At 42.8% G+C, this 24,353-nt stretch overlaps 1 protein-coding gene across 1 annotated transcript in view; it reads right to left on the bottom strand.

The window, feature by feature from the left end:
- TRAPPC11 (trafficking protein particle complex subunit 11) overlaps window positions 1–24,353 on the bottom strand; it is a 77,013-nt gene that overhangs the window by 25,145 nt on the left and 27,515 nt on the right. Inside the window, exons 16-22 of the mRNA XM_077477287.1 lie at window positions 23,299–23,360; window positions 23,081–23,213; window positions 21,870–22,000; window positions 17,661–17,816; window positions 11,389–11,576; window positions 11,153–11,301; window positions 9,670–9,791 (exon numbers count right to left, since the gene is read on the bottom strand). Of these exons, the coding sequence (XP_077333413.1) occupies window positions 9,670–9,791; window positions 11,153–11,301; window positions 11,389–11,576; window positions 17,661–17,816; window positions 21,870–22,000; window positions 23,081–23,213; window positions 23,299–23,360 (941 nt within the window). The remainder of the gene's footprint in view (window positions 1–9,669; window positions 9,792–11,152; window positions 11,302–11,388; window positions 11,577–17,660; window positions 17,817–21,869; window positions 22,001–23,080; window positions 23,214–23,298; window positions 23,361–24,353) is intronic.

Raw genomic sequence — 24,353 nt, 5'->3', positions numbered from 1 at the left:
GGAGTCAGTACAGGAAATAGGAAGATACCATGGGATATGTAAATAGAAAGTAAACAGCAGAGGAGAAGTTGCATAAAGAGATGACCAGCGGACAGGCAGCACTCACAACAGGAAAGGGGCAAGCTTATATTGGACTGTCGAAAATAACAAACGTTTGTATTGCTATTGCAATGGCGATGTTGTTATAAAATGAAGATGTTTGCCGTGACCATAAACCTGCTTTAATAAAGACAAAAATAATTCCAGAGACTAATATCAGAAGGTGCAGAAAGGCTTATACTACTCACATATCAAAGAATGGCAAAAAGCGAGCAAACCAAAGCAATCAAATCACAATTCTACTGAAACCAGACCAGAACAAGGATTCTTGGCCTTCTTGTTTCCCCTTATTCCTATTTTACTAAATAAACCCATACAGAAAAAAAAAAGTAAAGAAGAAATATCCAGCAATGGTGAAAAAGCACAGTCACACAGTTTGATGTATGCGTCTACTGTCACTCGTGGTATACTGGAAAAAACTTGTGTCAGCTGAGTGATCATTATGGATTACTAAAATGCTGTACTCTATAATTAAGAGCATTAATGGTTTTTGGAGATGTGCAGTTATCCCATAAAACATTTATAATCGCTATGTGCAGGCAATAAAGCAGAGACAGACCACATGCTTTACACTGGAAAGCAGCAATGAGGACAGGTGGCCATGTTTTCTTTTCAGAAACTTATGGGAATTAAAATGGAAGTAAACCCTTCCAAACAACTTTGACCTACAGGTAAGCCTAGATTAAGGCTTACCTGTAGGTCCAAGTAATATCTCCTAAACCTATATGGTTTAGGAGATATTTGCCCGAAAATGGGCACCGCTGTCTACGGCGCATGCGCCGTAGACAGCGGCGCGCATGCGCACTAAATGCGGCAAGTCCAAGAATGGATTTGCCAAATTTGTCGACTCCCGTGCGCATGCGCGGGAGTGACGTCATCGCGGCCTCGCCGCTGTCATTGGTCGGAGCTGCGAGACGCCACCAGCAAGATGGACGCGGCGGACTACAGGGATCAGCGGCGACTTCGCTGGCTCCTGTGTCAGGTAAGTGACACATAATGAGCTACTATGCGATGCATAGTAGTCCATTATGCTTTACCTTTGCAGGGAAAAAAAGAGGAAGTAAACCCATCAGGGTTTACTTCCTCTTTAAGTTCTTTATTTAATCCTATCTTTTGATGAAAACCAAACATGAAATATCTTCTGGAAATAGGATTTTTACTACAGATTACCTGTAAAAATCCTTTTCTTGGAGTACATCATGGGTTATGGGCGACCTTCAGGTGTTGACACTGGTAAACTCAATCAAAGGGAAGTTTACTTCCTATATAACCCCGCCTCCTTCCAGGAGCACATCAGTTTTTGTAGCAAAGCAATATACTTGTATCCCAAAAAAGAAGGGGAGGGACCACTGATGTACTCCAAGAAAATGATTTTTACAGGCAAGCTGTAATAAAAATCCTATTTTCTTTATTGTACATCATGGGACACAGAGCCTTAGCCATAGCAATGCCATATGAGAGGTGGGAGAAAACAACCCGCAGGGTACACCCAGACTTGAGGATCTATACTGCTGCTTGCAGCACACTGCACCCAAAGGCGATATCCTCATACCTCCTTACAGTCACCTGATAACATTTTGTGACTGTATGCACTGAAGACCAAGTTGCGGGCTTACAGATCTGAGCCATGTAGGTCCGATGACGCACTGCCCAAGAAGCACTAACTGACCTGGTAGAATGCACCTTAAACTTGAAACAGGGGAATCTTACCCCTTAAATCATAAGTTTGAATTATCACTTGCCAAATCCACTTAGCGACAGTGGATTTTGACGCTGCCTGTCCTTTCTTAGGACCCTCCAGCAGAATAAATAAGACATCAGTCTTAAGAATCTGAGCAGTTTTCTTTAAACAGATTTTCACTGCTCTCACCACATCAATACAATGTAGTGATCTTTCTTCCCTGGACCATGGTTTTGGAAAAAACGATGGCAGGACAATATCTTGGTTCAGGTGAAAACCTGAAATTACTTTTGGCAAAAAACCTGAACAAGGGCGTAACACCAAATCAAATATGGCTCTTTACAAGAAACAGCAGCCAATTCTGAAAAACTGTCCTTGCTGAGGATATAGCAACCAAAAATACCAACTTCCTTGTCAGAAGGACTAGGGGAATCTGTTGTATTGGTTCAAATGGCTGTTTTTGTAACACAGACAAAACTAAGTTTAAGTCCCAAGGGTTAAAGGGAGGTTTGACGGGCAGATTAAGCTGCGCCACCCCTTGTATAAAGCCCCGGACTAAAGAATGAGTAGCAAGTGGTCTTTGAAATAAGACTAATAAAACTGAGACTTGGCCTTTAATAGTACTTATGGCCAATTTAATTTCTACTCCTAATTGTAGAAAGGCAAGAATTCAGCCTATGATACATCTCCGAGGGTGCCAACCCTTGGCTTCACACCAGGAAACATAAGCCTTCCAGACTCTACAATATATAGTTCTGGAAGCTGGCTTCCTAGCATTAATCAGGGTAGAGATAACCGACCCGGAAAGCCCACGTTTCTTTAGAATGTGGGTTTCAATAGCCAAGTCATTAAATTTAGAGATCTTAAGGAAGGATGGAATGTCGGTCCCTGACAGAGCAGATCTGTCTGTAGTGGGAGGGACCATGGGCCCACACTGCCATCTTTACAATTTCTGCGTACCATGACCTTGCGGGCCATGTTGGTGCCACCAGAATTAACGGCTTTCTTTCCAGCTTGATCCTGCAAAGAAATCGAGGCAGCAACTGAATAGCAGGGGAATGCATAATTCAGTGAGAACTGATCCGCATGCAAATGGATCCCTTGTTCTGGCCACAAAGTTGACCAACTATGTGTTGAACCTGGATGCTAGAAGATCCACATCCGGAGTCCCCCATCTTTGACAAACAGCACGAAATATGTCGGGGTGAAGAGACAATTCCCCTGGGAATAACTGCTGGTGACTTAAGTAGTCCGCCTGCCAATTCTCTACTCCCGGAATGAAGATTTCAGAAAGGCATGGAACATTCCTGTCTGCCCAAGTTAGAATATGGTTCACCTCTCTCTGCGCTGAGAGACTTTTGGTGCCCCCTTGGTGATTGATATAGGCCACAGCTGTGGCATTGTCGGATTGAATCCTGATAGGACAATCCTGTAACCTGAAAGCCCAGGCCTTTAAAGCCAGACATACTGCCTGAATCTCTAGGATATTGAGGGGCAAGATTCTTTTGGTTCTTGACCACTGTCCTTGAACAGTTGTCTTTTCTAGTACTGCTCCCCAGCCTAAAAGGCTGGCATCCATCGTTCTCATTTTCCAGATGACTGGTCTGAATGATTTTCCTTTCAGCAGATTCTGAGTTAATGACCACCAAGTGAGGCTTTGGGCCACTCTTGGGGACAGCTGCATTGGTAAGTCTAAAGCTTGAATTGTTTTGTTCCAAGCAGACAGGATACGGTTTTGCAACAGTCTTGAATGGAACTGGGTATAGGGAACTGCTTTGAATGAAGCTACCATGGTTCCTAGCAACCTCATGCAGAGGCGAATGGATGGATTGCCATTTGACCTGACCTTCCGCACCAGCTCTCTTATGGAATTTATTTTTGCTTGAGGCAAGAAAACCCTTTCCTGGGTTGTGTCAATGCTCTGACCCAAGTACTCCAGCCTTTTTAGGAAGATTTTTTTAGGTTGAGAATCCAACCCAAACTTTTCAGATAGTTGGCTGTAGTGCGTACGCTTTGCTTCAAACGAGTCACCGACTGATCTAGATGTAATAGATAGTCTAGGTACACTACAGGACTGTTATGCCCTGTGCCCTGTGCCCTTAACCTGGCTAGAGGTGGGGCCAATACTTTGGCGAACACCTGAGGTTCTGTGGCTAGCCCGAAGGACAGGGCTACAAATTGGAAATGCTGCTGTTCTAACTCGAACCGCAGAAACCTTTGATGAGCAGGAAACATAGGTACATGCAGATATGCATCCGTGATGTCGATTGACGCCAAAAGTTCTCTTCCTAGAAGGATAGAAACTACCCACCGTATTGTCTTTATGCGAAAGGAGCAGATCTTCAGGAATTGATTTAGCTTTCTTAGATCTAGAATGGGTCTGATGTCTCCATTTGGTTTTGGTACCATGAAAAGATTTGAATAAAACCCCAGACCTTGCTATTTTGTGGGTATCTGTATGATCACCCCTTGAGATATTAGTGCCTGAAACAGATTGTTTTTTGTCTGGATCTTTGGAAATGCTTGGTCTCAGGAACCGAGGCGGTGGAAAGTCCCAAAATTCCAGCTTGTACCCCAGCGTTACTGCGGAGATGACCCATCTGTCCTGAATTTCCTTTTTCCAGACTTCTGAAAATTGCAGAAGTCTTCCCCCCACCTTGGTGAGGGGGGTTGCCTCTTCATGATGAGATTTTAGGATTCTGTTTTGCTACCCCAGGGCTTCTTTTGAGCCTGGGTCTAGCCCTGCCTAGAGGCGGAAGCCCCTGGCGCAGTGGAAAGAGCACGTTTAAATGAAGGGCATTTATATCTTCTTTTGACTGGTAAAAAAGTACCTTTCCCAGCAGAAATTGTCTTGATATATTTATCCAAGTCTTCTCCAAACAGTTGCTCCCCATGAAAGGGGAACCCAGTTAGGGGGTTTTTACATGGTGTTTCAGCTGACCAATTTTTCAACCACAGGATTCTGCGCATATGTACAAGCATAAGGCGGGATGCCTGGTGAATAGAATCTTTAATGGCATCTATGGCAAAACATATCGCAGCGTCAATTGCTGGTACTTTCCATCTTTTGGAGAATTTCTCCTCCAGAGGATAGAGAATTAAAAACCTCTTATGAGGGAGATAATGTTTATCCGGTTTACCCCATTCCGCAAAAAAAATAAAGCTGCTGTTCAAGTAATGCAAGTGCAGGAAACGCATCCAAAAGGATGGGAAGGTTTTAAAGAACCTAAGGAAGAAGCCAAGTTTTCATGAGCCTCTGTTAGAGGTAGCATGAAGTGGAACGAACAATTTCTGTAAGAGATTGTATCAGCAAAATTCCATCCACTATTTTATTCAAAATGTTTCCCGTGCCTGAGCACAAATTTTTTTGGTCTCAGACCCAACATGGGGGGGGGGGTTGGTGGAGGGGTATTGGCAGCTGGCGGCAGAGCCTCCTGTAGTGAGGCACAGACCTGTGTAAAAAAAAAAAAAAAAAAAAAAAAAGACTACAGTAACAAACTCTAGCGGTAAATTAGCGGGACCTTCCGCATCCCCCATGGGGGGGGGGGGGGGTAATGCTGCTGTCCCCTTAACCCTCTGGTCCCACCAGGGGAAGTAAAAAAAGACAGTTTTTGCAGATTTGTTTTTACATTGCAAAATCTCCTTCCACACGCTGTGCAGCCAGACATGGAACTGAGCAAACAGTGAAGACAATAGAGCAGTGATGGCGAACCTTGGCACCCCAGATGTTTTGGAACTACATTTCCCATGATGCTCATGCACTCTGCAGTGTAGTGGAGCATCATGGGAAATGTAGTTCCAAAACATCTGGAGTGCCAAGGTTCACCATCACTGCAATAGAGTAAGGTATGTGCATAGATTCCCTCTAGTGGAGATTTTAAGGCATGACATTTTTTCCTTAAAGGAAAGAAAATGCATAGATGTTTTTCATATCTAAGTTTTTTTCCGTTACCTTGTCCTCGCCGCAGGATTTTGCTGAACAGAAAATCCAACTTTCACCCATCACGGTGGGCAATGTTTAGCAAACCTTCAAGGACTGGGTCCGTAAAAACGGGGGTCCAACTGCCTTGGGCCATGCACAAGCACCCACTCAGGAAGCTTGAGGTAATGCAACAAGACCTAAGCCCTGGGTTCCAGCCCTACAAAGAGGCATTACAGGCAAATCCTCGTGCTTTAGATACGAGGTCCAAGGTACCATTGATCTTAGGCCTCAGTGGCACTTTTGGATGGATCTGGCTTCTTTTTATGGAGCAATTTAAATCCAGCATGGATCCCTCCTGGAGCTTCTCTTCACTCGTGACCAACACCTTAGACACTGGCGAAAAAACTGATGTGCTCCTGGAAGGAGGAGGGGTTATATAGGGAGTAAACTTCCTTTGATTAGGTTTACCAGTGTCAACACCTGAAGGTGGCCTTTAACCCATTAAGTAATTACTTAAGCCTCTGTGTCCTATGATGTACAAAAAAAACGTTCAGAGCTAGCTATAGATTGGGAGAGTACAGTTTTGGTCAACAAAAAGTGAATGAGGTGGTGTACTATGTGTACTTTGGTGAACTGTGGGCATCAAAACTGCTGGAGGGGCTTATAACGGTGTTTACGCCCTGTGCACAGACGCAGTAACGTATGACACAAACTACCACTGTTTTATCTTTACATTTGCTTTTCAAAATAACAAATGCAATAATATAGAAGTTGGATGAAAAGTTTAGGATCCACTTGCACCTCTCCGTCCCTGTGTGTTAACACAGATCCTTCGGGTGCCAATCAAAATGAGTGGCACTGCAACATGCGAATGAACATAATGCATGTTAGCGTGTGTTATGGTAACATAGTAAGGTATGTGTTGCCTCAATATACTTGATCGCAAACAGGGCCAGCCCTACCATGGGACCCGATGGGACCATTGTTTCCGGGTGGCAGGTCCTGAGGGGCGGCACATTGACGCCCAAGAAGACAGTGGTCCCACCCGATCGGGCTCTGCTCCTCCTCTCACTGTGTGGATGGCCCGACGCTGCTGCTATTAAAAAGGTAATGGCAGAGCACTCTCTGACCACCTGCCCATCCTCTCTGTGGCTCCCCCCCCCCACCCCTTGCTGTTGACAAGAGAAAGAGGGATCGCTATAAATGCCAGCGCCACTAATCCCATCTCCACCACCCCTACCTGTGTCTAACCCACCACCCCTGCCTGTGTCTAACCCCCTCTACCACCCCTGCCTGTGTCCAACCCCCCATACCTGCGTCTAACTCCCCCCCTTCCTCTCACCACCATCTCTGTCTGAACCCCACCACCAATGATGCATAGAAATCTGACTTCCTAATAAATTTAATTTTGGTCTTAATTGTCAGGATATAAAATAATAAATGTGGGGGCCTTTTGTTGGGTGTGATTTGGGGGGGGGGGGGTGATTTGGATCCCGGGCCCAGGCAGCACAATGCCTTGTGCCGGTCCTGATCGCAAAGGTGTGTTTCATTTTTTTGTGTAAAAGAACACTTGACAGAAAAAAAAAAAAAAACACAGTATTTTGTTTTACAGAAGGTCTATACATGAGACCAAAAATAGGAACAATCGAGGGGGCTTATATTTATCTGTTTCTGGGGCTGGACAGCTCTGAATTTTGTAGGAAAAGCAGGAAAGAAAAGAGTTTGTTTGACAATCCTCACCTAAGCAGTGCTGAGACACAGAGTTCTGAGACACAGAGTGCTGAGGAAGACCCTGCTATGTACAGATCTCCTCATTGATCACAAACTTACTGAATGACATATCGGTATGCATGCCACACCACTTTCTCAAACTCAATCTTTCTAAAACTGAGCTTGTTATATTTCCTTCTTCCCGGTCCCACCCCATGACTTTACCATTAAGATCAACAGCCCAACCATTGGTCCTTCCATACATGCCAGGGTGCTGGGTGTAATCCTTGACTCTGACCTCTCCTTTAGCCCTCACATCCTATCACTGGCTAAATCCTTCCGCCTTAACCTCCACAACATCTCTAGAATTCGACCCTTCCTGACTAATGACACCATGAAGCAACTTATTCACTCCTTGATTATTTCCCGCCTCGACTATTGCAACTCTCTCCTAATTGCCTACCCTTACGCAGGCTATCCCCCCTTCAGTCTATTATGAATGCTGCTGCTAGACTCATACACCTTACTAACCGATCCGTGGCTATTGCCCCCCTTTGCCAATTCCTTCACTGGCTTCCACTACCCCCACTGTATAAAATTCAAAATACTAACCACAACATCCAAGGCCATCCAAATCTCCCCCAGCTACATCACCAACTTTATCTGCAGATATCGCCCAAATCATCCTCTCCGCTCCACCTAGGACCGCCTGCTCTCTAGCTCCCTTGTTACCTCATCCCATGCTTGCCTACAGGACTTCACTAGAGCCTCTCCCATTATCTGGAACTCTATGTCCTGGTATGTCCAATCAGCCCCTACCCTGTCCACCTTTAGGAGATCCCTGAAAACTCACTTATTCAGGGAAGCCTATCCCACACCCACCTAAGAACTGTACCCGAGTCACCCTCATCAAATCATCACCTGCAGCTATTACCTGTTGTACCACCTCCCTTTAGAATGTAAGCTCCACGAGCAGGGCCCTCCTGTATTGAAACTGTGCTGTCCCCCCCTCTACATTGTAAAGCACTGCGCAAACTGTTGGCGCTACATAAATCATGTATAATAATAATATGGCAGCCAAGGAGAGTGGATCACAGCTGCTATATTTCTGGTAGGGAGGAAGGCAATGTTTATTGACAAAGCAATATTGTAATAGGCAGCAAACAAATCAGCATGATATTTATAAACTGCCCATTTATATACCGAGAATTTGCAAACCCTGGTCCATCCCCACAGTGCTTTATATGGTTCTGGTTTCTGTGGGTGAGGGATAAGGATTCAGTTTCCACACTTTTTCTGTCCATTCTTCAACTGGGCCTGCTGGGCAGGGCTCATCTGGCTACTGAAGTGGCCAGAGTCTTCCTTTTTCTCTGTTCCATCTGCCTGTCAATCTCTTTCTGAAGAGAAGCAACTGTGCCGTGGAAGATAGTCTTGGGAGATTTGGACCCCCATATCCCCCCTTATCTATGCTCCTGCTGTCAATTATGGATGCTGGTTGTGTTTGTAGCTATAATCTGATTAAAAGATTGTTAAAGAACATTTTATTTTGTAATCAAATCTAAAGCAGAGCTTAAAGCCGGGTACACACTACCCACTGGGTTGCACAGAGAAAAAAAAAAAAAAAAAAAAAAAAAAAAAAACCTGTCTCCTCCAGTCGGAGCCACTGTACTAATCATGCAAGGTTAGTTAAGCGATCTCCCCCACTGAGCAATTGTGTTGTGACAGGGGCACCACCAGAACACTCAGATCAGCGTTCTCTGCCATTGGCTGAGATCGCTGATTGGGAGTCGGTCGGCTCCGATTTTCCAGCATCCACATCCGACAGAAGCTGGCCGAACATACACATGGGCAGAATGTCTGTTTTTTTTTTTTTTTTGAACCATCAAATGTCTCCCGACATTCTGCCAGTGTGTATGGAGCTTTACTCACTACATAAACATCTATTTTGATATATATAAAATTCTGACGGTATTAATGGGGGAAATCGAGCAAATTTTGCTCCGTGTATAGGCTGCTTAAGGAACAGAAACAGCAGCCAGATAACTTAGAAAAAATAAATAAAAAAATCTTTGCTTTACCATTTATATACTTGAATAAAAGGTACCTATAGAAATATTGGTCTGTTTATCCCTCTACATTTATGCTGATATACAAAGCAGAGGAAAATATTTTCTTGTCTTCCTGTAATACAGCTGACTGCACAGATCGAATGCACACTGGTGTAATATATTTGATGCTAGAAAGGTCAGAGTGGCACCTTTTCTCCAGGCTGTAGGTTTCCTATGGGGATGTCAGTGAGCAAAGCCGGGCTTGAGTCATCACATGTTTCTGCTCCCTGAAGCGTAACCAGAGTCTTCTGTGTCAGATTGGCATCTTGCCCTGTGAGAGACATTGTTTTCCTGGGTTATGACACAATACATACTTTGCTGAAGGTCAGCTCAGGTGATCCAAGCCCATAATTTTTTTTTTTTTATTATTTTTTAACACTATGGCTGCCAGTGTGTTGCTTTTACCATAAACTAAATATATCCCTTTGCTTTAAGCTGACAGATCGCTCCCTGTGTACAGAGCTCTGTGTTGTTTACCAACACAAGAGCTCTGGGCTGCGATTGCACACAGCCAATCAGCAGATCCCAACCGTGAATCATTGGCCGGGACTTGCCAACAGGCTCCCGCTGTGTACAATCAAATCCAGAAGTAGGAAGCAACGTACAGGTACGTCGCTTTGCCTACAGCCGCTGCTCGCCCACAGTACTTAGCAGGCGGCAAGTGGTTAAAATAACAAAAATAAAAGTAAATAATGAAATTTTTAAGCTTGTTTTGTAAGTTGGCTTACACTAAAAATACTTGAGCAGGGTATTTCATAAAACAGTGCACAAAATAAAAGCCAAATAGGTCTATAAATAATGTACAAATAGTTAAGGTGTTCAAATTAGTTTTAGAGGTTATGTCTAATTAACTGATAAATACTGATTCAGCTACATTTTGTCTAGGTAACTAGGGTTTTATGGCCCCTGGTAAAAGGTTAAACATATACCAAGGCCAATTAAGCAAACATTTATTTATAGTCCACATTTTCCAATGTTTAATTCCTTTAAAGACCCTGCAAAAACAGAAAAAACACACTAAGATCTTCCCACGGTCTTTCCTAAACTACTTAACCACTCACAATGTCTTCATATCAACAGCATAGGGACTGACTTTATCTTGAAGTACTTAAAAACAAACCAAAAGGGAATAAATTTGAGATGATTGTAATTAGGGTTTACATATTATTCTTTAAAAGAAATCTCATTATATATTACTAAATAGATTAATGTAAGACTGGATACTGTATGGCTACAGCTGGCCAAACATGGCTCATTTTTTTTTTTTCCCTCGGTCAGCTGACTGAATGAAAAAAATGTTACCAATTTTCCCATTCACACATTTGAGGTGGATGCTGGAATCTTCCCTGCCCTGTTTTAATCTGAAAGCGGGACTCCCCCGCTGTCAGAATACACAGATCAGCACTGCAGCCGATTTTCTGCATGTGTGGATCAAAGCAACATTTTCCAACAAGCCTGTTCATGAGAAGTTAACCGTTACAGCAACTTCTCAGGAATGAAAACGGGCATAGATTTATCAGAATTCGGCTAGTTCAGAAGTGATAAGCTGAATTTTGATCTATGGCCAGCTATTATTTTTTCATTTTCCATGTTTTCTTTTTTTACATATTGAGGCTAAAACTACAAACACACCTGGTTTAAGTCCTGCAGTCAGCTTTACATCCTTGATGACTGTCTCCTCTTGAGATTGTATGGTTATCATCAGGCAGTAAATTTCATTATTTAGTGCAGGCGGCTCATGACGTAACAGGACAGACAACTTAGGCGTTCTAGAAATAATCCTAGAAACAAAAACAGGATGGTCAGATACTGTTAGATGTAACAATAAATTGTAGAACAGATATAGGCTTCACTTAAGTTTTCCTTACATGGTGCTGGCTTGGATTGTGATACTATCCCAATGTACTTCAGTTTCTGGTAGTTTTGGTCTTCGCTTAAAAGAGCGCGACGCCTGCACTGCCTCTTGAGCCGAGGCTGCATCTCCTCCACCCCCTCGCCAGTTTAGAATCACACAACGACCCGTTTCACTCCCCAGGATTAGATCCACTGATGTAATCTGAGAAAACAAAGATATTAACATCTCAACAACCATAAGATATCAAATATTCCTGAGATGGTTTAAGAATAACTACAGGCAGAGAAATCAATGAATGGATTACTAAAGCTACCCAGAAAACCAATGAGAATAATAAAGTCAGAAAGTCTACTTTGTTTTAAGTAATATGCTGCATCTTTGATTTGGCACAATTGTGGGAAATTGACTTTTTAGTGCAAAGCATCAAAAGAGTCCCAAACTTGGAGTAGTCCATGTCCCTTTGAACCTGGGCTTCAACCACCATGCACTTAAATCCAGAGACAGAGACGCAAAATTTGGGGGGTAGGGACAGCAGATCTGCCCACATGGGTCATCCAAACGTCCTCCATTTTGATCCTGCAGCGCAGGTTAGGAGAAGGTTTTAGGGGAGGAAAAGCACAGATCACGGTGAATTGATCCCACCAGAACATCCACCGCTTCTGTCATTGGATCCTATTACCTGATCCCAACTGATCCAGTTTTCTTTTGAACCTGGAGGCCAGGAGGTCCACATCCAGGGTCCCCCTCTTGTGATCCCCAGGTGAAGAGATCATTCTCCTAGGCCCTGACATTGTCGGCTGAGGAAGCCTACCTCTAATTGGTTACACCTGGAGTTTACACAGATGACAAGGCAGAAATGTAAAGTTCTGCCCAGGGCAGATTGAAGATTGAGTTTTCATATGACTCCCTGCAACAGGAGCAGCCACAGTGAGATGTTTTCTCAACGCTGTATGGTGGGAAAGAGCAGAGTGCATGGGCAACATTACACCCAACAGAGGATGTCAGCATTCTGCACTACAGCATTAATTCCTTCCATGACAAAGCCAGTGGGAAATGGAGCATAATAGCACCAAAGGGCCAATGAAAAATGAGCAAGATCCTGGTGCTCAGCCTGACTGGTCTAATTACTAGGCGAGTCTTTGGAGACGAGGCCAGAGGCAATATAAGTGGCTCTAGACCTGTAAAGCCCTGAAATGTGTAGTTCAGCAGAGCCTGAATGGTACAGTCTAGAAGACACAAGCATGACTACGACCATAACAATAGCTGTAATACAGAGCAGAGTCTCGACTGAAGATGATGTGAAGAAGAAAAAATTGCCAGAAAAATGACTGGTTAAAGTGATTGTTTTTTTTTTTTTTTACATATTATACTTACCTGCTTTGTGCAATGATTTTGAACAGAGAGCCCCCACAGCAAGCCACTTGCTACCTTGATTGAGATGGGGGGGGGGGGGGGGGCTCATGTACATATAAGGGGGGGGGGGGGGCTGCACACAGAAGGTTTTATTTTTATTTTTTTACCTTAATGCACTAATAAAAAACCTTCTACCTTCAACAGATATTTTAATCTTTATAACAGCAAAGCTGAATAAAGGATGTCTATCCTCCTAGTACACTGGGACCTAGCAGAATGGATTATACCCTAGGCTTAGCTACAATGTTTTTGTTAAAATATGTTTTTATTAAGTAAACAAGGAGTACAAGTTTGAAGGAGTCTGACAAAGTGAGGAATAATATATAGAATATATCAGAAGATGTCCATTATAGGAAACAAAAGAATACTTACAGATGATACAAGCTCCTTACTGGAGAGTATATAATTCAATAAATAGAAGAAAAAAAAAAAAAAAAAAGAATATCGCACAAGACCAATCCTGGGTTAAGTGTACTCTCTAAAAACTGTGATAGGAAGAGAAAGAAAATATAAAAAACACAAACAAACAGAATAGAGAGAACCATCAAAATCAGAAAAGAAGAGCGGTACAGAAAAGGTCAAGGGATCAGAAATAGAAATTAAAAGGCAAGACTTCAGGACTGACCATGACACCCAGTCGAGAACATGACTGTATGAAAAGAAAACAAAAAACAACAAGAGAAGGTGCTGTAAAGCTAGGGAAGAAACAAAAACTGGTAGTTAAAAGAATGAACACCCAAAAGGTCATCCATAAATTCCTGTAGTTTAGGAGTTTAGGAGTATCCAGGCAAGCCAGATCCGTTTGAATTTATCGTAAATGTTTCTAACATCCGCCACCAATTCTTTCATATGCAAAGCATCATTAAGAGTCTCCAGTCAATCCAGATAGAAGGGGACAGTGCTGGATTTCCAATACATGTCTTACTGCAAAGACAAAAAATAGTAGCAAAGAACTTTTGGCTTGCACCTATGATTGAGGAAGTAAAGTGAGAAGAGTAATTTCATAGGTATTGGGGACTAATTCTTGAGGATTTTTAATACAGCTTACCTGTAAATCCTTTTCTTGGAGTACATCATGGGACACAGCGCAGCCAAAGTAATTACTATGTGGTTTATATGCCACCTATAGGTGAATGGACACTGGCACACCCAAAGACAGGAAGCCTCCCTCTATATATCCTCTCCCATACAGGAAGTACCTCAGTTTTGTAGCAAAGCCATGTATATCCCAGCAAGACCACTGTGTCCCGTGATGTACTCCAAGAAAAGGATTTTACAGGTAAGCTGGATTAAAAATCCTATTTTCTTTATCGTACATCATGGGACACAGAGCAGTCATAGTAATTACTATGTGGGATATCCCAAAGCAATGCCCTTGAGGGGAGGGAGACATATCAAAGCAGACTGCCATCAGATGTAAGGACCTATACTGCTGCCTGCAGTACACAGCGGCCAAAAGTGGCATCCTCCTGCCACCTTACATCCATCTGGTAAAATTTAGTAAATGTATGTACGGACAACCAAGTCGCAGTTTTGCAAACCTGAGCCATAGAGGCCTGGTGACGCACTGCCCATGAAGCACTTACTCCCCTGGTAGTGTGTGCTCTAATTTCAAAAAGGTGCAACCCTTCTTTTCAATCCATGAGCCTGAATCCACCCGACGAATCCACTGGGAAATAGTCAATTTTGACACTGCCTGCCCTTTTCTGGGCCCATATGGTAGCACAAACAAAGCATCAGTCCTTCTTATCTAAGCTGTCACCTTCAGATAGATCCTAACAGCTCTCACCACATCAAAAGAATGCAACAGTTTTTCTTCCGTAGGTTCTGGGAAAAACGAAGGCAGGGAGACATCTTGGTTCAAGTGAAAACTGGACACTACCTTGGGCAAAAAGTTTTGGTGAGGATGCAACACCACCTTGTCCTCATGAATAATTAAGTATGGCTCTTTACAGGAAAAAGCTGCCAATTCTGACACTCTTCTTGCCGAAGTTACTGCCACCAAGAAAACGAACTTCCTTGTCAAAAGGATCAAGGGAATATAGAGCAAAGGCTTAAAGGGTTGTCTTTGCAAGATCGATAAAACTAGATTTAAATCCCATCGGCACAATGGCCGCCTAACTGGCGGAGTTATACGAGTTAACCCTTGTATAAAGGCTCAAATCAAAAATTGTGAAGCATGCAGTCTTTGAAAAATACTGCCAAGCCCGAGATCTGACCCTTGATGGTAATCAAGGCTAGCGTAATTTTTTCTCCCAATTGTAGGAAGGCAAGAATTCTCCCTATAACATATTTTCGACAATGGCATCTCTTGGCTTCACATGAGGATACATAGGACCTCCACATCCTATAATAAATGGCCCTGGAGGCCAGCTTTCTTGAATTAATCAGGGTAGTCGCCACTGAGCCCGAGAGCCCCTGATCCTTTAAAATTTGGGTTTCAATAGCCAAACCATTAAATCTAGCGACTGTAAAGCATGATGGAACACCGGTCCTAGAGAAAGCAAGTCTGGATGGAATGGAAGAGTTCACGGTTTCCCTACTGCCAACCTTTTGACCTCCGCAAGTCAGGCTCTTCTGGGCCACGCCAGGGCTACCAGTATCACCAGCTTCCCTCCCTCCTGTGTAAAAGCCACGGTAGGTGCTGAATTGGGGGGGGGGGGGGGGGGGTGGGGTGCATAAATCTGTGAAAACTGGTCCCAAGGGGTCACAAGCGCATCTGTCCCAAATGCGAGCGGATCTCTTGTCCTCGACACAAAGCTGACCAACTTCATGTTTAACATGGACGCCAATAGATCTATGTCTGGGGTACCCCCCCGCCCCCCTTTCGGCATATGGCTGAAAAAAAAACTCAGGATGCAGGGATCATTCCCCCGGGGAAAACTGTTGGCGGCTCAAGAAGTCTGCCTGCCAATGCTCCACCCCTGGAATGGAGACTGCTGACAGAAAAGGAACATGCTTCTCTGCCCATGTCAGAATATGGTCCACCTCCCTTTGGGCTGCCTGACTCCTGGTACCCCCTTGGTGGTTGATGTAAGCCACAGATGTGGCATTGTCGGATTGTATCCTGACAGGACAACCCTGCAACCTGAAAGTCCATGATACTAGAGCCAGACGAGCAGCCTGAATCTCTAGAATGTTGATGGGCAAGGCTTTTTCAGTCTCTGACCACTTCCCCTGGACAGTGGCCTCCTCCAGAATCGCTCCCCAGCCCAAGAGGCTGGTATCCGTTGTGACCATCTTCCAGGTTTCTGGCATGAAGGATTTACCTTTCTGTACAGTACAGCGTATAAATGGTTTGCTGAGGTGGCAAAGAGGGGGTACAGGCTGCTCAAATTATATAATAGGTTGGTGTAGAGCACTTTTAGGTGAGGCGGAGCAGTAGTAGCTTTGTAATTGGAAATAAGAAAACCAGGAGACCTTTGGATTCTCGTGTGCCTGTAGTTATGGGACTGATATTACAGTATCAGCGGTTAAAACATGTCTGAACTGATGCCAGAATGATTTGTCCTAGATCAAAAATATCTCTGTTTCAAGGCCAAATGGAAAAGATGGGTTATCCATTAATGGAGTCAGTGGGCTAGGTATGGATGAGAGGAACAGACTGTACATAATGATGCAAATTTTGCATAACATTATGGACTAGCTGGGGCCACAAGTTTGGAAGTCTAATATCGTGGAAGGAGGGTGAAGAGGAGAGGCATCCATTATTGCGCTGCTGGTGAATCCAGTATATAAAAAAAAAACACACACACACAACCTCATCTGGTAAGCCTGCACTTCTGAAATCATTTTTTGCTACATAAAATCCTCATTCTAAGTTGAGGTTTGGACATCTTTCATATGGTTTGTAAGATGAGGCCATGTAGTAGAGTAAAAAAGGGATTTGATAGGGAGAGTCTGAAAGACGTTAAAAAAATAAAAATAAATAAATAATAATAATAATAATAATAATAAATAATTTTAAAGTCTTAGTAAACCTAAAAACTTTTTTTTACCTTAATGCATTGTTTGCATCAAGATAAAATAGGTTTTCAATTTCCCTGTGCCCTTCTTCCCCTGTGTAAAGGGGAAGAAAGGAGAGCAGGGCTGCATCTATTCTCCCCTTACTTTCTCTTCACACAGCATTTGAGAAGCAGCAGGAGGCATGGGCTCTTGCTGCTGTCAATCAGTTGCAGTAAAGAGGAAGTTGGGGGCGGGCCCAAGTCTCGCTGTATAAGTCTGTGGAGCGCAGCTCCATAGACACACGGGTAGGGAGCATGCAGACCACGTTTCACACCATAGCAGGCGGCTGGATATGGTGGACGTAAGAAGAGGAGGAGCCAAGACCACCACCAGTGACCTCAGAAGAGGAAGATCGGGGTCACTCTGTGCAATACCACTGCACAGAGCAGGTAGTATAACATGTTTGTTATTTTAATAAAAAAATAAAATAAAAAATAAAAGAAAAGAATATATGACTTTAGTAACACTAAGTATATTGCCTTCATTTTTTTTTGTTAGTAGTGTTCAATCCACCTGTAGGCCCCAGTATAATGACTTCAATATACAATACATGCATTTTTATGCCAGATTTGGAAATACACATTTTTTTGTCCATTTTTAGTGAAAAGAAAAAAAAAAGATGGAGAAAGACTGCCCATGTTAGAAAACCGAATCCATAGTTCCTATACATAAATGTATGAATTTTAATATTTTAGTAAATAATATGTGTGTTAGATATTATTAGATTCTATATTATTACTACATTATATGTTAGTAATACAGGTATATAGAAGAGGTCATTGAGATCTATACCACTCCTATAAAACACACAATTCAAAGACTCTCTGTGTGGTTTACGTAAATGAAAATTGAAGTATTGACACTGACCTCTATTTTTTTTCCAACATCTTCAGTTTTGGCCACAAATTTAAATGTGAATTTTCTGGTCTTTCCTGGCACCAGACACATTGTCCCCTGTGCTGACTGCTCCAGAATATCGCTTGATTGGTACTGTTCTTCCACCACACAGAACTGGTTATATTCCTGTTATGATTTAACATCAGAAATAAATATACATAAACATAATAAATACAAAAATACATATTCAAAATATTTTTAGGCCGACCAAAGTTTGTAGTCAGGCAGGCTGGGTTCCTAATCTAACAGTCAAGAGTAATTTTGTGCTTTTGTGTAGTGATGAGTGAACCGGTTTGAATACCAGCCAATTCAGCAAATGAATAATAATACTATTCTAATGAAGATTTGTTTAATGTGCAAAACCATACTTCAGGAATTATAACTGCCTAGATTTCTGAACTACAATTCCCTGCAGGTCTACATTCAGTTGAATAAAAAAAAAAAAATGTAATCATTGCGTACAGGCATCGAGTTACCAATCTAGTGTGCTTACATATTACTTGTTTATTACTCTGGCGTAAAGAGGGACTCCGCCGGGGACGCCTGGCGTAAAGAGGGACTCCGCCGGGGACGCCTGGCGTAAAGAGGGACTCCGCCGGGGACGCCTGGCGTAAAGAGGGACTCCGCCGGGGACGCCTGGCGTAAAGAGGGACTCCGCCGGGGACGCCTGATGGCAGGCAACATGGCAAGTGACACACTCAGGGCTCCCACCGATTCTACATTATGGTGAGTTGAACTATTTCATTTTATATTACAATTTACTAATAGTAATAATGCGCTTCTATCTGCTGATTGTTAAACTTTCTGAAATACACATATTTCTATTGTGGTGTAGGATCTGGGCCTGCTGTCTCTCCATCCCTCTTTCTTTCCTTCTCTCCCTCCCTTCCTCCTTTTGTTTCTTCCTCCATCCCTTATTTCTCTCAGACTCTAACCACACCCCCTTTGATTTACACCCCTTTAAGCAAAGCCCAATATTTAGCTTAAACTTTGCCCATTTTCCACCACGGTGCACTTCGCCTTGCATTTTTCATTCCCCTGCTACGTCACACCTACAAATTAATGCCCCGCCCCCTAATTATAAGACTCCACCTACAGACAAAAACATGTCCCTATATTTTTTTTTTTTTTACAATGTTGGCAACTAGACATGTGCATTCGTTTTCGTCCGAATTTCAGCTATTTTCGTTTTCGTTTTGATAAACGATAACGAAAGCACAAAATCCGAAAAACGAAAGATCCGACATAAATAAATGCTTTATTTTCGTTCGTTTTCATTGTTACAACAGTTCGATATAGAATAGGAGATTGGGTCCTGCCCCAGGGGACATGTATCAATGCAAAAAAAAGTTTTAAAAAACGGACGTTTTTTCGGGAGCAGTGATTTTAATAATGATTAAAGTGAAACAATAAAAGTGTAATATTCCTTTAAATTTCGTAGGGGGGGGGGTTGTCTATAGTATGCCTGTGAAGGGGCGCATGTTTCCCATGCTTAGAATTGTCCCTGCACAAAGTGTCATTTATGCAGGAAAAAAAGTCCTTTAAAATCACTCGCAGCTATAATGAATTGTCGGCTCCGTAATACAGAGAACACTCATTGAAAGTCATTGATAAAAAAATAAATAAATAAAAAAGCGTGGGGTTCCCCCTAAATATCCATAACCAGACCCTTCAGGTCTGGTATGGATATTAAGGGGAACCCCGCATCAAATTTAAAAAAAAATTGACGTGGGGTTCCCCCTAAAAATCCATACCAGACCCTTTATCCGAGCACGCAACCTGGCAGGCCGCAGGAAAAGAGGGGGGGACGAGAGAGCGCCCCCCCCTCCATCCTGAACCGTACCAGGCCACATGCCCTCAACATTGGGAGGATGCTTTGGGGGTCTGTGACCCCTCAAAGCACCTTGTCCCCATGTTGATGAGGACAAGGGCCTCATCCCCACAACCCTGGCCGGTGGTTGTGGAGGTCTGCGGGCGGGGGGCTTATCAGAATCTGGAAGCCCCCTTTAACAAGGGGACCCCCAGATCCCGGCCCCCCCCCTGTTTGAAATGGTAAGGGGGTACAAAAGTACCCCTACCATTTCACAAAGAAAATGTAAAAAATGGTTAAATAAAACAAACACACTTTTGAAAAATTCCTTTATTAAAAATAAAAAAATAAAAAAAAAAGATTCCAGCGGCGGTAATCCACTCTTGCTATCCAGCGACGGACGGTCATCTCTCCAGCGATGTCTCATCTCATCCAGCGCAGCGAATACATCCTTCTTCTGTCTCCTCCACGGAGACACTGCAGGCATTCCGGCGGCTGACGTTTCTTATATACGGAGGGCGGGGCCACCCGTCACCTGACCCCGCCCCCCTCTGACGCAAGGGGAAACCCGGGGTTCCCTGTGACGTAGGGGTGACCCGCACCCCTCTGATGTAACACAGGCAGGTTTCCGTTACATCAGAGGTCAAATTTTTTCTTAAATTTGAGGCAGGGTTCCCCTTAATATCCATACCAGACCTGAAGGGCCTGGTAATTGAATTTGGGGGACGCCCACGCTTTTTTTTTTTATTTATTTATTTATCAATGACTTTCAATGAGTGTTCTCTGTATTACGGAGCCGACAATTCATAATAGCTGCGAGTGATTTTAAAGGACTTTTTTTCCTGCATAAATGACACTTTGTGCAGGGACAATTCTAAGCACGGGAAACATGCGCCCCTTCACAGGCATACTATAGACAACCCCCCCCCTACGAAATTTAAAGGAATATTACACTTTAATTGTTTCACTTTAATCATTATTAAAATCACTGCTCCCGAAAAAACGGCCGTTTTTAAAACTTTTTTTTGCATTGATACATGTCCCCTGGGGCAGGACCCGGGTCCCCAAACACTTTTTAGGACAGTAACTTGCAAATTAGCCTTTAAAATTAGCACTTTAGATTTTGAACGTTGGAGTCCCATAGACTTTAATAGGGTTCTAAAGTATGCTATATAGTTAGCTCCGTCAAATCTTCTTTATACATTGACAGACACCATAAGCCTTCCAAGACAGATTCGACCGTAATTCATGTGGATTTTCGGACGAATGCAATTTTTGAACGAAAAACGAAATAAATAAAAACGAATTTCGGGAGTAACTAAATAAATTAAGTTTTCGGACGAAAACGAAATTCCGAAACGAAATATTTTACTCTGCACATGTCTATTGGCAACTATGTCATTAGCATGGTTGTTAGTCAAAGTATTGAGGTCAAGAAAATAATGCAACATCATATTTATCAGAGTAAAGGTTTCCCCTAAGCCCATGGTGCCAACCTCCAGGCTTTTGTCACTTATTGTGGACCCCTCAGAGCCCCTGCAGAAAGTAGTTTGTGTTTTTCTTACCCTAGGTGCTTACGGAGGCCAAATAAAAGAATAAATATTCCCTAGACTGAGTTCTAGTGGTTTGCTTTATGGTTTCCCCAAGCTTACTTTTTCTGAATCCCTGTTCTTTATACATTGTGTTTTTCCCTGTGACGTTGTATAATATATCTTGCTTAAGAGAAATATCAACTGTGGTGCATGTTATTTTTCAGGGGCTGTAGAAAGCACACATGTGGAAGCACTGATTTGTAAAAGGGCCGTAAGAGCTGTGACCGCTAGAAACTGAAAGGCATGTGTGGCCCTTCGGTGATGCTGATCACCGCTACCCTAAGCCCTGCCACCCCCTTACACAAAGTCCCCCGCCCTGTCAACATCAGTATTCAACTAATGCCAGAGCCTCACCCACTCACTGAGGCACTGTTAGTTGCTGAGCTGGAGCCTGTACCAAAATTCCAGTATAACAAAGTTGTAAATGAACTTTAAAAGCAAATCTGTCAGCCATTGTTAACTGTAAAACTTATGCCATACACTGCCATTAGTGGCTCTAGTTTTAGATCTCAGATGTGCCCCAATGGCTTTGCCCCAAAAATCACTGAGTTTATTTATTCAACCACTGTCTTTTAGTATTGGGGGATGGATGAGTGGGCTGGGCTGAGTCAAGTCCCTTTTGAGAGAGTACTTGAGGTTTCCTGGCGTTCGGCCAAACCTTGAGATGCTCCATGTTTCACAATGTTTAGTAATTCCCTTATATCTTTTTTCCAAATTAGTACCCACTGCACAAAGGTAGCATGAAAAAAAAAAATATATAACTCTGGTGTACATTACCTGGTTACTAAACCCAACACAGAGCTTGGAGAATCGGATTGGATGTGGACAATCTGTTTTCAGATAAACATACAGCTCCACCTGAGTATCAACATGAAAACTTGGAGCCAGGAACTTGGCCTTGCATTGCACTAGAAAGGAACAAACACATGGTAGTAGAGATCCACAAACGGCAGGTTTATTAAAAATCTACAGAAAGTAAAATGGGCAGAAATTCATACCGCTTTAGAATATACAATGAATTAAGACTTCATATGGAAAGGTATGTTTAGCTAAATGATCGGTCTTGCTCCATAACCCTATGAAACTTAAAGAGGGAAAAAAAAATTATTTAAAGCCAGCAGCTGCTGACTTTTAATAAATGGGCACTTACCTTTCCTGAGGTCCAGCGATGTTGGCAGCCGAGGCCGACCGATTGCTCGGCTCTCGGCTGCTGCCGCCATTCTCGGTGAGGGAATCAGGAAGTGAAGCTTTGCGGCTTCACTTCCCGGGCCCCTACTGCGCATGCGCGAGTCACGCAGTGCAATGGGAATGGTCCGCGCTGTCTCTGGGACCCGTGTGTCCCCCAGCAGACAGCGTGGGGGGGACAGGAAGAGTCATATACTCCCGTGGGAGTCTATGCCCAGAAGCGGGTGCAAATACCGGTCTTAGACAGGTATCTGCATCCCCCTCCCCCCTGAAAGGTGCCAACTGTGGCCCCCGGAGGGGGGAGGGTTCCGATGAGCGGACGTTCCACTTTAGGGTTTGATAATTATTCTGGATTACACACCAATCTGTAAAAATCAACTATCATGCCACGCACAAATTGGGGATTGGGGCACTTTGTGCCTGCCATCTCAAGACTCATAGCCCATTATTCTCACTAGACAAAAATATATTTTTTCCCCAAAAACTTGGACTCCTCACTACTATACACTATTTAAGCCAATTCTAGAGATTAAAGCAACCCTGTTCTCTTTGGAAAAAAAAAAAAAGAAGGTTTTCTAATATAATGCAGCGAACAAGATGGAGGAAACATTTCTGTTAACACTTTTTATCATTTCAGGGCAACACTAAATCAAAAAAAAAAAAAACTCCCTCAAAATGCAGTATTCTCTAAAACTCAATATGCTTGTTATTGGAGATGCCTGAAACCTGTTGGTAAATAATAGGTTTAAAACTAAATTTAAAAACGAAATATACTGGATAGCAATACTCTAGGTGATACATACCAAATGGTACAAAGTCTTGAACCTCAATGGTAAACACATTGCTACCCGCTAGAGAAACTCTGTCTGCCCAAAGTCGTTGTGCAGCTTTTACCATGGAGGCATCACAATCTGGCTCTGGCTCAGGACTCTCGTTCTGCAAAGCAAGGAGATTATATAGTAAGGCACATACTTGGCTATATCAAGAAGCATTCTCCACTTATTTTTGGTGGTAAACTTACCATTAATACATTAATCAGGTTCTTCTCAATCCTGGACTTCTGATCTTCTTTCAGTGTGGAAGCTGTTTGCAGAAGTGAGACTCCATTATACAGTCTGGTAAAGTGTACTTGTATATACAGCCATTATCTTTCTCAGGCAAAGTGGTTGTACATCTGAACAAAGCATATCTCTATATAGTGTGGACATGTCTCAATCCAGAGCACTATGTAAATTCGGTCTGCTGTCTTGTTTCTATGCTATCTGCAGGAGTCACTTCTGACAAGTTTTTCCTGGCACCAAGAGGTGACAGGAGAGGGAGCTCCAGCACGCAACCTGCGATTGGCAGCCTCAGCTCTGTTCCTGTGTGAAGGAGGGTGTGTCCCTTCACTCTAAACATCTTTCAGAGCTCTTCTGAGATTGGCAGAGTGTAACTTCAGCTCCCCTCCCCTGCTTTCTGATGATCAGAAATGCTGGATAATTCTGTATTTTAAATGGCTGTAGAGCAGGAATGTCAAACTGGTGGCCCTCCAGCTGCTGCAAGATGTTTACATTCCTTGTAATAGGAATAAAAGTAATCCATTTTTTTTTAAAGTGTAAAAATAACTAAAATCAAAGTAAAATAAATAAGAAAAAAGATAAAATATTTTTAAAACAGCCTGTCCCGTTTGATGCCATTCCACGAGCGGGCGCAATTTTGAAGCATGACATGTTGGGTATCAATTTACTCGGCGTAACATTATCTTTCACAATATGAAAAAAATTGGGCTAATTTTACTGTTGTCTTTGTTTTTGTTTATTCAAAAAATAGTTTTCTTTTCAAAAAAAGTGCGCTTGTAAGACCGCTGCGCAAACACTGTGTGAAAAAAAGTATTGCAATGACCGCCATTTTACTCTCTAGGGTGCAAGAAAAAAAAAAAAAAACACAATATTTGGGGGTTCTAAGTAATTTTCTAGCAAAAAAAAAAAAAAACTGTTTTAAACATGTAAACACCAAATCTGAAAAAGAGGCCTGGTCCTTAAGTGGTTAAATTGATCACAGCTTCTTCTGCCATAAGTGAAAATTGGCAACACCCAT

Source organism: Lithobates pipiens, unplaced genomic scaffold, assembly GCF_037356315.1.
Source record: "Lithobates pipiens isolate NorthernLeopardFrog02 unplaced genomic scaffold, aLitPip1_a1.2 Scaffold_13, whole genome shotgun sequence".
In the NCBI taxonomy this organism is placed as follows: Eukaryota; Metazoa; Chordata; class Amphibia; order Anura; family Ranidae; genus Lithobates; species Lithobates pipiens.
The sequence above is the reverse complement of the archived record's forward strand: the minus strand, read 5'-3'. Positions and strand labels throughout refer to the sequence as shown.